The 14,478-nt window shown below is 47.1% G+C and overlaps 1 protein-coding gene across 2 annotated transcripts in view; it reads left to right on the forward strand.

The window, feature by feature from the left end:
• The window catches only part of EGFLAM (EGF like, fibronectin type III and laminin G domains), a 126,340-nt gene extending 112,148 nt beyond the window's left edge, over positions 1 to 14,192 (forward strand). For both annotated transcript variants that reach the window (XM_038402550.2, XM_038402551.2), the window contains 4 exons: positions 1,237 to 1,380; positions 3,232 to 3,315; positions 12,284 to 12,387; positions 12,765 to 14,192. In XM_038402550.2, the coding sequence (XP_038258478.1) occupies positions 1,237 to 1,380; positions 3,232 to 3,315; positions 12,284 to 12,387; positions 12,765 to 12,919 (487 nt within the window). In that variant the 3' untranslated portion in view covers positions 12,920 to 14,192. The remainder of the gene's footprint in view (positions 1 to 1,236; positions 1,381 to 3,231; positions 3,316 to 12,283; positions 12,388 to 12,764) is intronic.
• Positions 14,193 to 14,478: the final 286 nt, after the last annotated feature.

Raw genomic sequence — 14,478 nt, forward strand, 5'->3', positions numbered from 1 at the left:
TTTTAACCTTCAAAAAAAATCCGTATATTTCAGGAGCATTTGTTGTGATTATTTCTTATGCCACCCAGTTGAGCTCCCCCCACCTCCATGTGCTCCCAATCACCTGACAGTGCCCCCCCAATCACCTATCAGTACCCCAGCTTTAAATGACCTGGCAACACACCTACCCAGCAGGTTCCTATCCCCTCAACAGCACTCTGTTCAGTGTTGCAGTGAGTCCCCACCCAGGTCCCATATCCCTGGGGCTGTGGAGGGGCCTGATCCCTTGATCCCGTCTGACATCCCAGACACAAAGGGGAAGACAGAGGGACATACTCTCCAAAGAGCATCTGCTTCGTGGCCCCTGCCTGCAGTGAGAGGGCCACGTGACAGGGATTGCCTGGGGAAGTGGGGGGTTTCCATGCCCCACCTCCAGCTCATCTGAGCCAGTGCTTCCAGACAAAGGCAGCCTCGTGTGTGGGTGCAGGGGGGAGGGGGCGGGAGTCAGCAAGCAGCACCCCCCCCCATACACACACACACACGCCCTCCTGAGCTGCAGTCACTGGTAGTGCAACGGCCCAATCATAGCTGTCCGGTGCAGGCTTGGCATTGTGAAGTATCCTGGGGTGGTGCTTGGGGGCAGGATATCCACTTGGCACACCAGCTGCAGCCCATCCTCCATGCTCAGGTCTTTTCCCTGGGCAGGAAAGTGCCCCCTGGCTGTACCTAATGGCTCTCTGGGTCTGGCCCTGGTTCGCTGCTTCCCGGAATCCTGGAGAGACCAGGACTGCCTGGGATTATGGCCAGGGGGAGTTCCCCCCCGCCCTGTCACCTTCCTGGATGGGACTATTTGCAGCAGCAAGCACTTCCTGGTAATGTTTATGGGCCTGTAGTCTGTATGTTCTCTGGGGCTGACCCCATTTATTACATGCCAAATAAAATAGCGCCACACATTGGCAGTCACCCCCACTATACCCACAACCTGTACTAAATTGCTCCTGCCAGTACATTTCATAGAACCAAGTATTCCAACACTGCAGTAGCATTTCTAGGAATTTTGCACTGAGAAGGGGAAGTTTAACTGTGATCAGAGTAAAATATGTATTATGGTATCAAATCATACCTTGCTGAGTGTTAGAGTACCCAGCCTATAGGTCCCTAAACAGCCTTGTGTTGAGGGGTATAGTGGTAAAGTTCAAAAGGGAAAAAAAAACCATCTCATAACTTTCCTGTGTGATTATTTTTTCTCCCAATCAGAGTATCAGGATCACGATCAAACGTGTTCATGAGGTTTAAGACTACCCTGAAGGATGGTCTGCTGATGTGGAGGGGAGACAGTCCCATGCGCCCTAATAGTGATTTCATTTCTTTAGGTCTCCAAGAAGGAGCGTTAGTATTCAGGTAATCTCTAACTGGTTTAATTATTTACACAGTGTGCAATCACCACGCTGTACAGTAATGTTATTACCTTTCAACATGGAGCAAGGATCCCTGGGATTGTAGCTTCATGGTCTTGTGCACTGATAGAGTTTAAATGTGTTTGGTCCTTTGGACAAGTGCCTGGGTGTTTCAAATGCACCCTATTACTTGGTTTTGCATTTTTTTCCCCGTGTCAAACACCAAATTGTTTTCAAATTCAAATATTCTTACTGCCAAAAAACAAAATCTAAAACCTGGGCACATCAGACAACACATACAAAGTCATGTGCTCTCACAGGAATTTTTTTTTATTTTAAGTGCTCAGATAGCTTTTGAGTGGCTTATCTCAGAGTGCTCTGGTGGGATATTGATTGGTGGAAGCCATGTCTTTCTGTGTTAGAATTTATTTTCAGATTAAGTAAGGCAAACAATGAACTAGAGCAGGTCATCTTTAAACATTATTATAGGTGTTCACGCTGTTCACAAATGGAAAAGCTTTTTAAAACAATTAATTGATGATAGTCTAATGCCAAGATACATTATCAACGTTTTGGCTTTATCGGGTTGTGACTGAATCTCATAGATACAAATACTAAGTTTCCCATTCCAAAGCTTATCTTGTAATGGTTGCTATAAAGGTATTTTCATGTGGTTTCCTGTGGTTAACCTTGCAAAAATCTTAGCTGTCTCAGTGTATGCGAAACAGGGAACTGAAACAGTAGATGAAATAGTTCACGGGTTTCATAGTTTTCATTAGGACAGCCAGTACTTCCAAATAATTACATGTTCTTTGGAGCAAGGACTGAACCCAGATCTCCCACATCCCAAATGAGTGTTCTAACCTCTGAGTCAATCTTTCTCTTTCTTTGGCCTGATTAATAGTTCACTATTTATACAGAGCAAAAAAGTTTCAGCAGGAGATAATGAAAGCAGCCAATCTCAGACTGTGCAATAGTCTGTTGTATGCTGTGTAGTTGTAGCTCTGTTGGGCCCAGGATATTAGAGAGAAGGTGGGTGAGGTAATATCTTTTACTGGACCAACTTCTGTTGGTGAGAAAGCTTGACTCTCTCACCAACAGAAGTTGGTCCAATAAAAGAATCCTCACACATCTTGTCTCTCCAATAGCCTGCTGGCTAGCACGGTCACTTGGGATGTGGAAGACCTGGGTCCGTGCTCCAGAACAGGCATGTGGTATTACTATAGCAGGAGAAAAACTCTTCCTGTCAGCATATGCTGCACTTACAGGGCTCTGTTATTGTAGCTGTATTGGCAGAGCCTGCGTACTGTAGACTAACCCAGAGACAGAGACATTGAAACAGAGGAGTTCTTGGTTTTGTGCTCAGAGCACTGGACCATGCCCCTTGCTAATATCATACAGCTCATGTTTCCCCTAATACAAATGATCCTTTTGTGAATTTCAGGTTATTTGTTTTATTCGCTCCTATAATGTGGCCCTATTAAGCCAAAAGATTTGTAGGTTACTCATCTTTTTAGCCTTCTGTTTCTATGAAAAACCACCACACAGGAGCCCTCAATGTTATTGTTGATCTCACTTGCTGGCCTAGCAGTGCTGTGGAAGCAGCACCCTCTGGTCTTTGGAGAGTAAAGAAGTGGCACATGTCACCCTGCAGCCCCCTCCATCCAATAAAGATGCAGCACTGATAGCCTTCAAAGGGAGTCCCAACCCTTCCCCAAGGATGCTGGCTGCAAGGTGGAGCTTAGGTGGTCAAATCAAAGCTGGTGCCAAGGGGTGAGGCTCCCTGGACAGTGTGCTGGGGACTCAGGGTCCCATAAGGGAGGTAAACAACATCTATTTGTTTTTAACATTTTAGCTACAATCTGGGCAGTGGCATTGCTTCTATAATGGTGAATGGCTCTTTCAATGATGGCAGGTGGCACAGAGTAAAGGCAGTTCGGTAAGTCCAGCTTCATGTTATCAACAGTCTCACTTATTTAGGAACCATTTTGGAGATTGCACCAGAGAAGTGCCTTGATAAGAAACTTAAAACAGAAGAAAACTGTAAGGGCCAGATCCTCAGACGGTGCAAAGGCTTGCAGCTCCATTGACATTTAGACAAGTTAGATGTCTTCAGGTCAGAAGGCCTGGTGAAATATATGCTAGAATACTTAAGGCACTGGCTGAAGAGATCTGTGAACCATTAGTAATTATCTTGCAGAACTCATGGAGGATGGAAGAGATACCAAAGCACTGGAAAAGGCATGGGCAGCAGGTACAGTAGGCCAGGGGAGGCAGAGCCTCCTGTGGCACTTGCTGCTGCCACTGGACACCCATTTGTGGGTTTGGTGGGGGAAGTTTTTGCTTTATTATGCCCCATGCAGGTTCTGGGGCAGCTGAGGCGGCGGTATATGCTATTCAGCTTCCCAGGGTCATTAGTAATTCCCTGGACTCCAGAGAGAAGCTGTATATCAGATACTGTCTCCTCAGCTGCCCCCTGAACCTGTCATGCTGCAGCTTTTCCTGGGCGGCTTGGAGTCTGGGGAGGGGAGGTGCGTCACGGCTGCGGCGGTCGGGGCTCCTCCAGGCAAGGGGCGGGGGGGGCTTGGGGCTCCTTCAGACAGATAGGGGGGCTTGGGGCTCCTCTGGGCAGGTGTGGGGGTGGAGGGAACCAGGATTTCAGCCAGCCCGGGGTTCCTCTGGCCGGGGTGGTTGCGGTGCTCGGGCCTCCGGCCAGCTCAGGGCTCCTCCGGCTGACGGGGGCACTCAGGGATCCTCCGGGTGGAGGGGGAGGTGGGCGGGGGAGCGAGCTCATTGCCCTGCCACAGGGGTCTCCGGGCTCTGGTTGTGAGGGTGCGGGGGGGGCACACATGGAAGGGGCAGAGCCAGGGGTTAGCCTCCCCAAATGGAGGTTCCACTCGCCACCCATGGAAAAAGGGAAAATATAGTGCCTATCTATAAAAAAGGAAAACAGACAACCCAGGGACCTGTCTGCTTAACTTTGGTACCTGGAAAGAAAATGAAGTAAATGATCAATCACTTTATAAGCATCTAGAAGAAAATAAGGTGATAAGCAACTGTCTTTATGGATCTATCTATACAAATCATGCCAAATCAACCTAATAACCTTCTTTGACGGTGTAACAAGTCTTGTGGATATGGGAAAGCAGTAGATGTGATATATTTTGACTTTAATAAGGCTTTTGATACTGTGTTACGTGACCTTCTCATAAATAAACTAGAGAAATGTTGCCTCAGTGAACCTACTCTAAGGTGAGTAGATATCAATTATTCACAATCAAGCTCAAAGGGCATATTGAGTGATCACTCAATATGCCCTGTCCTGGGTCTGGTTCTATTCGATATTTGTATCAATGGTTTGGATAATGGCATACAGAGTACACTTCTAAAGTTTGTGGATGGTACCAAGCTGGGAGAAGTTGCTGGCTCTTCGGAGGACAGGATTAGAATTCAAAATGATAATGACAAACTGGAGAAATGGTCTGAAATCAATAAAATAAAATTCAGTAAGGACACATGCAAAGTGCTATACTTGTGAAGGAATAATCAATTGCACAAATACAAAATGGGATATGACTGCCTAGGAAGGAATACTTCAGAAAAAGATCTGAGGGTAATAGTGGATCACAAACTAAATATGGGTCGACAATGTAATTGTGTTGCAAAAAAAGTGAAAATCATTCTGGGATGTATTAGGAGTGTTGTAAGCAAGACATAGGAAGTAACTCTTCCACTCTACTCAGCATTGGTAAGATCTCAACTGGGGTATTGTGTCCAGTTCTGGGCGCCACGTTTCAGGAAAGATGTGGACAAATTGGAGAAAATCCAGAAGAGAGCAACAAAAATTATTAAAGATCTAGAAAAGGTGACCTATGAGGAAAGATTGGAAAAAAAATGGGTTTGTTTAGTTTGGAGAAGAGAAGATTGAGGGGATACATGTTAAGTCTGCGGGTACTTTAAAGGTTGTTACAAAGAAGAAGGTGATAAATTGTTCTTCTTAACCACTGAGGACAGGACAAGAAGTAATGGGCTTAAATTGCAGCAAAGGCGATTTAGGTTAGACATTAGTAAAAACTTCCTAACTGTAAGCGTAATTAAGCAATGGAACAAATTATCTAGGAAGACTATGGAATTGCCATCACTGAGGCTTTTAGGAAAGCCTAAAAGCAAACAGGTGAGATAAACACCTGTCTAGGGATGGTCTAGATAATATTTAGCCATGCCTTAGTGCAGGAGACTGGACTAGATGACCCACTGGATCCCTTCCAGTTCAACATTTCTATAATTCTGTGACACGGACCTCTGGCCCTAAACGCTTAGCAACTTTGAACTCATGTGGCAGAAGAATTACAAACAAATGTTGTCATGCTCAAGATGATCTAGGCAAAGAGCAGCCTCGAAGTTGGGCATAGTTCAAACCAGTCTGCCCTAGTAGTGCATGGTTAGTTATAGAGGCTGTGGTAAGCATGTACTTAAATCCATACCACTCACTTGAAGGCTGTTTCATTTGATTCCATGTGTGTCTTATCTCAGATTGCCATTTGAGTTAAGAGCGATATTTTGAACTTTCCAGATAAATAAAATTCTAAGTGTGGGTTAGTACCTGAGTTGTAATGTTGCATCTATATCACTATTTTTCCGAAGTATTTAGAACAGCAGAAACACTATGGCTTAGGCATTTTGGGAGGTACACTTAATGGGAGTTAAGTGCCCCCATCATCAAGAGAGCAAACCTCTTTCTTTGGCAGCTTGGCTAGCTCTCTTAAACCCAGAGGCTGAAAATAGCACATTTCATATGCCACTGATTTCAGTGAAAGCAGGAGTAGGGTTGCCAAATGTCTGGTTTTCTGGAGGCTCCAGGCAGCAGCACAGCAGAGCTAAGGCAGGCTCCCTACCTGCCCTGGCTCCGCACTGCTCCCGGAAGCGGGCAGCATCTTCCTGTAGCCCCTAGGCACAGGGGTGGCCAAGGAGGCTCAGCGCGCTTCCCCTGCCCTGAGAACCGACTCCGCAGCCCCCATTGGCCGGGAACAGTGGCCAAAGGGAGCTGTGGGGGCAGCCTGTGAGCGCAGGCAGTGTACAGAGTCCCCTGGCCCCTCCTCTTAGGAGCAGGACATGCTGTCCGCTTCTGGGAGCCACCTGAGGTAAGTGCTGCCTGGCTGGAGCCCAAACCCGCTCCTGCATCCCAATCCCCTGCTCCAGGTTAGAATCCCCAAACTCCCTCCTGGAGTGCACACCCCAGCCCTGAGCCCCTTCATGCACCACAAACCCCTCATCCCCAGCCCCACCCCAGAGCCCTCACTCCCTCCTGCACCCCAGCCTCCTGCCCAGCCCTGAGCCCTCTCCCAAACCCTAAACCCCTCATTTCTGGATGCACCCCTGACCCTGCACCCCCAGTCCAGTGCCCTCAGCCCCCTCCCACACCCCAACCACTTACCCCAAGGTGAGTGAGGGTGGGGGAGAACGAGCAACAGAGGGAAGGGGGATGGAGTGAGTGGGGGCACGGCAGGCGCAGGGCCTCGGGGCAGAGGGTGAAGCAAGGGTGTTCGATTTTGGCCAATTAGAAAGTTGGCAACCTTAAGCAAAGCAGCCCATGAAAGGGCAGTTACATCAATGTAATTATTATTAGTAGTAAACATTTATACTACGGAAGTGCTCAACAACCCAGCTAGGAAGAAGATTCCCTTGAGTTACCGGCTATACAAACCCCTAGTAATAGGCAGTCTCTAAAGTCTTACAATCACGAGGGAAAGGTGCTTTTTTCTGTGTTTGTCTTTTGGTAGCCTATTTTTTTTTCATTTATTTTCTTCTCCCTTCCCCTCCCGCTTTTAAAAACAAAAATTCTGCTAATTTCTTTCTTTTGGGTTTTAAACAATTGGAAGTTTTAAAAACCCATCTTAAAACTTTGCCCCTGTCCGTTTTCTGAAGAACGTTACCCTCTGCCCTCTTACTTTTATTAGCTATATAATGTCAAGTGATAAGATTGTGTAGCTCTCCAGGCCCCTCAGCAAGGGGGCTGCACCCTAAAGAAAAGAGACACCCTGCTTGGGGTCCGTAGCAGAGTCCTGCACTGTTGACTTCCAACAGCAGAGGGGAAGGGGAGAGGGAGGCAACACCCCGCCCCTCCAGTCACCCAGGCAACCTTTCTCCCTCAACCAATGGGAGGAAGAAAGACAGCAGCAATCTCCAAGTAGATGGCAGAAAACAACCAGGCAGTCTGCAAGCAGTGTCTGACCCAGTGCAGAGCCCCAGAGGCCTGGGAAAGGAGGATGGAGGCTATGAATAGCCTGGCTTTCCCACATGGCAGGGAGCAGAGGGGAGAGAAGATCTCCCTGCAGCCTGCTAGCACAGCATTGCCCGGCCCAGCAAATGCCCAGTCCGTAAACCCAGCCTGCAAAAAAGCCTCAGCGAAAGACAATCCACTCCCTCTGCCCCCAGCCTGCCTGCCAACAACAGGAGGAGACAGCCCATTCTCCTGCCACCACCTGCAGCCTGCTTGCACAGCAGCCAGCCACTCCAGATCTGAGATTTTAGATCCAGCGACCTGACCTACTTACATCTGAACCCATGGGTTCCAAGCTTTAAAAACTGTCAGCACCCTTCTAGAAGGGAATCGGCAGTAAGTCCCTCTCCAGCAATCCCCAGGGAGAAACTGCTTGCCTGCATCACGTCTTGACCGCTCAGCCAGAACAGGAGCCTCAGTGAATACCCTGTATTATAGTTAGATATGTAGTTAGGGTTCAGTCTTGCCCCATTAAGACGTTGCATCTGCACAATGATTTTCATCTACATGGATCAAGACTCTGCATTGCCAACTCCCAGTATAATAGTATGTTTCTATGAGTACCTCCTTACGGACCTGCAGCATGTGCCCACGTGCACCACCTGGGAACCTGAGACATGGGGGACAGGCGGAATGGAGGGGGAGGGTCCGTGACTCCACACTGGTTCCCCACAGCTGCTCACGCAGCTCTATCCAACCTGGGAGGGAAGTCTGGGGGGCAGGGACACAGGCTGGGGCCTGCTCCCCCCCCCCCCCCCCACGCACCAGGGCCAGGTAGAGGGTCCACAGTATATCCCCACAGCCTGCCTGTCTCTTATCATGGCCGGGCTGCAGCTCCACAGTGGTCCTCCCCCCTGCCAGAGCTGGGTTGGGGAGAGCTGCATGGGCAGCTGTGAGGAGCCTAGGGTTGCCAACTCTCCCAGTTTTGTCCGGAGTCTCCCGGAATCAGGCCCTATCTCCCGGAGGCTGCTGCGACCAAACCAGGAGATTTGGGGTGTTAACAGTCTGGCAGTGCCTCGGGACGAAGGCAGGCTTCCTGCCTGCACTCGCTCCACACCACTCCCAGAAGCGGCCAGCACTGTCCCTGTTGCCCCAGGGGGGAGGCGAAGAGGGTCGCCACGGGCTGCTCCCACCCCAAGCGCCGACTCTGCAGCTCCCATTGGCTGAGAACTGTGGTCAATGGGAGTTGTGGGGGCAGTGCCTGTGGGCAGGGGCAGCACTCGGTGCTTTCTGCCTCCACCCCACCTTCGAACCACTGCAGGGGGATGTGACAGTCACTTTTGGAAGCCGCCCTAGGTAAGCACCATCCCCCTCACCCCAGCCCTGAGCCCACACTGAAATTCCCTCCCAGATGCTGACCTCTCACCCTCTCCTGCACCCAAACTCCCTTCCAGCACCCACACTCTGCACCCCCACCCGCTGTCCCAACCTTAGCCCAGAGCCCCCCTCCCGCACCCAAACTCCTTCCCTGAGCCCGCACCCCCTTCCGAATCCCCTATGCACCCCACCCCCCCCCTGCTCCAACCCCGTGAGGGTGAGGGAGAGCGAGCAACGGAGGAAGGAGGGCTGGAGTGAGCAGGCGGCGGGGCTCTCACAGAAGGAGCGAGGCAAGAGTGTTTTAGTTTGGGCCATTAGACAGTTGGCAACCCCAGGGGAGCCTGGGTCCCTCCACCTGCCCTGGGTGGAGGAGCTTGGGACATGGGGGGGGGGCTGCCTTTGTTTCTACTTCAGGTGGGGGCCCCCCGCCTCCTCCACTTTTGGGAGGGCTCTGGCACCCTTGCCCTCGACTGAGGCTAGTGAGGGCCAGCCTGCAGGCAGGGACTCGGGTGGCTAGAGCTGGTGCTGGCATCACTAGGGGTTAGGGGCTGTGTTGTCTGCCCACCCAGCTCTCCAGCGTGCGGGTGGGGCGTGCTCAGCTGCCTGCCCGCCACTGGGCACTCCAGAGCTGGGGGCAGGGGAGATGCTCTAGGCTTCAGCCGGACAGGTCGGGGAGGAGGGGCGGGGCGGGCAGGGGCTAGCCTACCCGAGCCCACCGGTCACCCACTGTCCATGCCTGTAGTCAATCATGTAATTAACTAAAGATTTATTAATTAGGAAAAAGAGTTATTTACAGGTTAAAGCAAGCAAGTGTATATACAAAGATGAATTTCAGTCTGGCATTCAAAAGGTGCCAGAGATGTAGCAATCTGTCAGCACTGAATGGGCTTACCCCAGGTCAACCCTGCGGATCTCTGCTGTTTTGTTTCTTAACTCCAGGCCTTGTGAGAGTTCAAACAGAAAAGGGATGACAAATCTTTATGTCAACTATTTTTATTTCCCTCTTTCAGCACTCAAACCCATAGGACAAGGCTGTCTTCATAAGTGGCTGGGGCAGTTAACAAAGCTTTTGTCCCATGATGGTCCACTTAATTTTTGATAGTCCTCCTGCATTTGGTGGGGGTGAGGGAAGAAGGGAATGCACTCTTCCCATCTGAGTTCACAAAGTTCAGAGCAGGCATTATTACAATTATAAAACAAACATATTTTACCTGTAGCATGGAATACAGATAAGCGAGATTAATACATGCAGCAATTTACAAGCATTTCATATGTCTAAACACAATATATTTTTATAATACTCCTGGGGAAATTCTAGGCCAAAAAATTAAAAAGTCTGCACACAATATTTTAAAATTCTGCATGTTTTATTTGTAAAAATAATGCCATATAATCGGGCCAGTTTCAATTATTTTGGTAATTTATTTCAAAATACTTAACAACTATGTCTGTAAGCATAGAGTTACAAAAAAATTCCCCCAGGAGTAGAGAATTAAGGAAACCCTAGGACAACCCAGTTCCTTTTCTCTGCCCCCTTCTCCCTCCAGAGCCCAGCCAAGGGGCCAGACACTCATACCCTCACCCCCACCCCCAGAGCCCAGCTACAGGGCACCTTCCCAGCCCAGACACCCGCGTGCACCCTCTGCCCCCACACCCTCCCAAAGCCCAGCTGAAGCCCCCCCAACCCAATAATCCACACATCCCCAGAGCCCTGCTGCAGGGCTCCCCCAGCCCTGCCATGACCACCCCCCCCCCCAGCCCAGAGGGAGGGACAGACTGATGCTGGGTCCTGGGCTTGTACAGAGTTTCCTGCCCACAGCCTCCTTCAGGGCTTGCTGGGACCCCTCCAGCTCCCTCCTCCCCCCTCCTCCCCCAGCAGTGTCGTCTGTTTGCCAGATTATTCTGCATTGTGCAATGGCGCAGAATTCCCCAGGGAGAATTATAAGACAAATATCTGTTTTAAACAAAACTAACATACAGGTGAGCTGCTTGTCAGTTCTGAGCTAATGCCTATGACCTTGGCCAGAGCTGGCACTTGGTTTACCAGCATCACAGATATCACTAATCAGCTTAATCATTTAATGCTTTTACTGACTGTATGTTTCTCTTTCATCAAATCCTTACATAACATTTACAGTTACTGTTTTCAATTTGTTTGCATGCTTGAGTTTAAATTATTTGTGAATTCAAGTGTGGTAGCCATTTTCTTAATGTGGTTATCCCCTTGTCTCACTGGAGGGATGGCCAAGTAGCTTTATTCTGTAGCACACCAGGAGGAGGAGGAGGGGAACACCTACCAGCGGCACTGTGAAATGAGCTCAGGTGCCAGAAACTTGGACACCATCCAAAGACTCTGAGGTACCCCTCTCTTATGTGCACATCAGATAGATGACGCTGAAAGGAGGTTACAGTTACGTAGACTATAACCCTCAGCAACAGAGATATGTGGCCTATCTGTGACCATGGTGAAAATGCAATACATGCACATTGACACGATTAACAAAAACAGGAGAATCACAAGGATCAAGCTGTAGAGGAAGTAGATACATTCAATTATCTGGACATGTACATATGCAACTAAAACAACTTCCAAAGTAATTGGAAAACAAGGAATGGCTTGCTCAGCCATGGCCTCGCATCTCAAAAAGTAAAAAGGTTCAATTGATGGAAAGTAATTTTTTTCATAGTGACTTACAGATGTGAATCATGGGAAATTACTGCTGCTGACAAGAAGAAATTAAAGCTTCTGAAAGATGGTGGAGCTTCTTGCATACCTGCTGGACAGAAAAGAAGAAAAATGCTTATATTATCAATATTATTGGACAGGAGCAGACCCTGCTGTTGAAAAATCAGTTGGTGTAAACTTATGTACTTTGGTCACATCAGGCTAGCACTGGAAATAACCTTGAGAAAGATATCATAGTAGGGGATGATCAGCAGAAGGCTTCCGAAACTTCTGCTGTGATGTCACCCATATTCCTTTCCTTTATAACCCTCAGCATATTTGTTTTCAATTTTCTTCTTTCATCCCCTTAACAACCTGTAGAAACTCATTCCTTCTCTCCTGCCTCCTCTTCGTACTTTACTCACCCAAATGATTCTCTGGTGTTTCAATTGAATAGCACCTCATGGAGTCTTTCCCAAATCAAGATGAGGCCTTCACAATAAAAGCACCGTGCTCAGTGATGATGGGTCTGAGCTGTCCATCCTTGTGGAGGAAGAGCTGCTGATGCTTGATTGTTTACACTATGCAATGGAGGAATCAGTTGCTAGAGTAAACCCAAATTCTGGATTTCATTTTCCATTTCAGGGATGGGCAGTCTGGAAAGGTGACTGTGGATGATTACGGTGCTAGAACTGGTAAATCACCTGGCATGATGAGACAATTAAACATCAATGGAGATCTGTATGTAGGTAAGTGACCACCATTGTAGACAGTACTGGCCCACCGAGAACCCTGCATGCTAGTGGTTAAAGCAAGTAACTAGATGCTGAGCTCTAATCTCCTTTTAACAATTGACTTACTATGAGCTGTGGTGGAAGGGATTAGCTTCCCAATTTTCTCTATCAGGCTCATCAAAATTGTATTTTTGAGTGCCTAAGAAATGATATTTAAAAAGAAGGAAGACCCTCATTGAAAACCAGCTGCTGTATCAGAGCTGATGCTTCCTTTTGTGTTAGAATAGAAATCTAGTACTGTAGTGTGGTTTACATTTTTTAAAGTGGAAATAAGGAAGCTCATGTTCTTCTACAAGTTTCTCATTCACTTGATCACACTCTGTCTCTCCTAGGTGGCATGAAGGAAATAGCACTTCACACAAACCGACAGTACATGAGGGGTCTGGTGGGGTGTATCTCGCACTTCACCCTGTCAACAGATTACCACATTTCACTGGTTGAAGATGCCACAGATGGGAAGAATATTAACACCTGTGGGACAAAGTGACAAGAGCAGACTCTCCACATGGAAGGACCATTGTGTGGATGTGGATGTGGCTGAGACCAAAATGACCGGTACTGCACTCTAAGGCCAAAGCTTTGAGTTAGTCATAAAGAAAAGAACTAAACTGAAGGGAAATCATACAAAGGGAGACCATTTTCCACTCTCCTCCTTTTCATGCTCTGTGACTCAACCAAACTAAGTATTTTGTGTAGGAAATGTCACATTTAAGCATTAAATGTTTAGTGAACACTGAAGATCATACATCAATACAAATTACAAAGAATGGTGTGATGTAATGAGTGTTGTGATTCCATAGAGATTTTTTCATGTATCCACCAGAACAGTATTGAAACATATTCTTTCCAGCTTACAATGGCACAATGACTATCATCCAACTAACATCTTTTCAGGCTCTATATCTATGCCTTCAAATTTCTATCCCAGAATAAGCAGAACTTCTTACCGTTCACTGCAGTGTTCAAGTTACGTTCCATCCTATGTAAATACAAAAACATACATCTCCTGGTTTCAAAAAAATGTTGTTTGCTAAAGAGGATAATTCTTAATATTAAAGTCTACTTTTTTATTGCAAGCAGCAAAATCAACAATCCAATTTTGTAGAAGTAATTTTGTACTTGTATATTTTTATAGCTGCAGCAAAAGAACTGATCAATTAGTATAACTTTTAAAGTTTAGCTGTAATACACTTAGCTCTTTGCACATTTTCCTAAAAATAACAAAACAAACTGTGTTTTTAATTTGTTATATAAGGAAGTTTAATGTCTGTACTATACAGTGTCAGTGAAGATATTTGTGAATTATAACCAGTTTTAAATCTGACTTTTTTTGTAAATTTTGACAGTTAAAATTGTACATTCCTGAAGCTTTCATGACTTAAACAGATTAAAAAATCTCTTACTACTGTGATATGTCACCATCAGTATTTATCTATCTGATCTCACACAAAGATCAGACTGTGTAAGCAAGAGGACCTAGCAGAGCGCAGCCAACTTAAATACTTAATTTTCCATGCATCAAATCAAAACCTGTTCAATATTTGTCAAACTGATGTTTATAGGATCAGCAGAACAGACAGAAAATGCTGCAGGGAGAGTTGGAATTTCAGAGTTTGGAGATTTGTCATTTTCATATGGCTGTGTTCATATAAAGTAGAATAGTGAGCAGTGAACAAACCAACAAAAATATGAGGCAACACCTGTAATGGTGTAATGGTGTATCCCTTAAAGACCACCATAACGTAACTCAAGAACCCCAATACTGCTGCCAGAATCAGTCAGTACTGCAGGCGCAGTTACAGAATATTAGTCAGCTACTGGAGTTCTGCCAAGGAAATGGTGCTGGATCTATTGGACAGGAGAAGAAGATGGCTGTATGGTTATTTCCAGAAGACCCCAGTACACAGTATGGTGCACTGACCGGAGCACACTGACTCAGGTGGATTTCTGGTCTCGGTAGCTGGACTTTTAATATAGGGCTAAGGCTGTTCAAAGACCTAGTGAACCGAAGAGATAAGATAAAATAGAAAATTGTTCTCCTAAAAT

The sequence above is a fragment of the Dermochelys coriacea genome, chromosome 5 (assembly GCF_009764565.3).
Source record: "Dermochelys coriacea isolate rDerCor1 chromosome 5, rDerCor1.pri.v4, whole genome shotgun sequence".
In the NCBI taxonomy this organism is placed as follows: Eukaryota; Metazoa; Chordata; order Testudines; family Dermochelyidae; genus Dermochelys; species Dermochelys coriacea.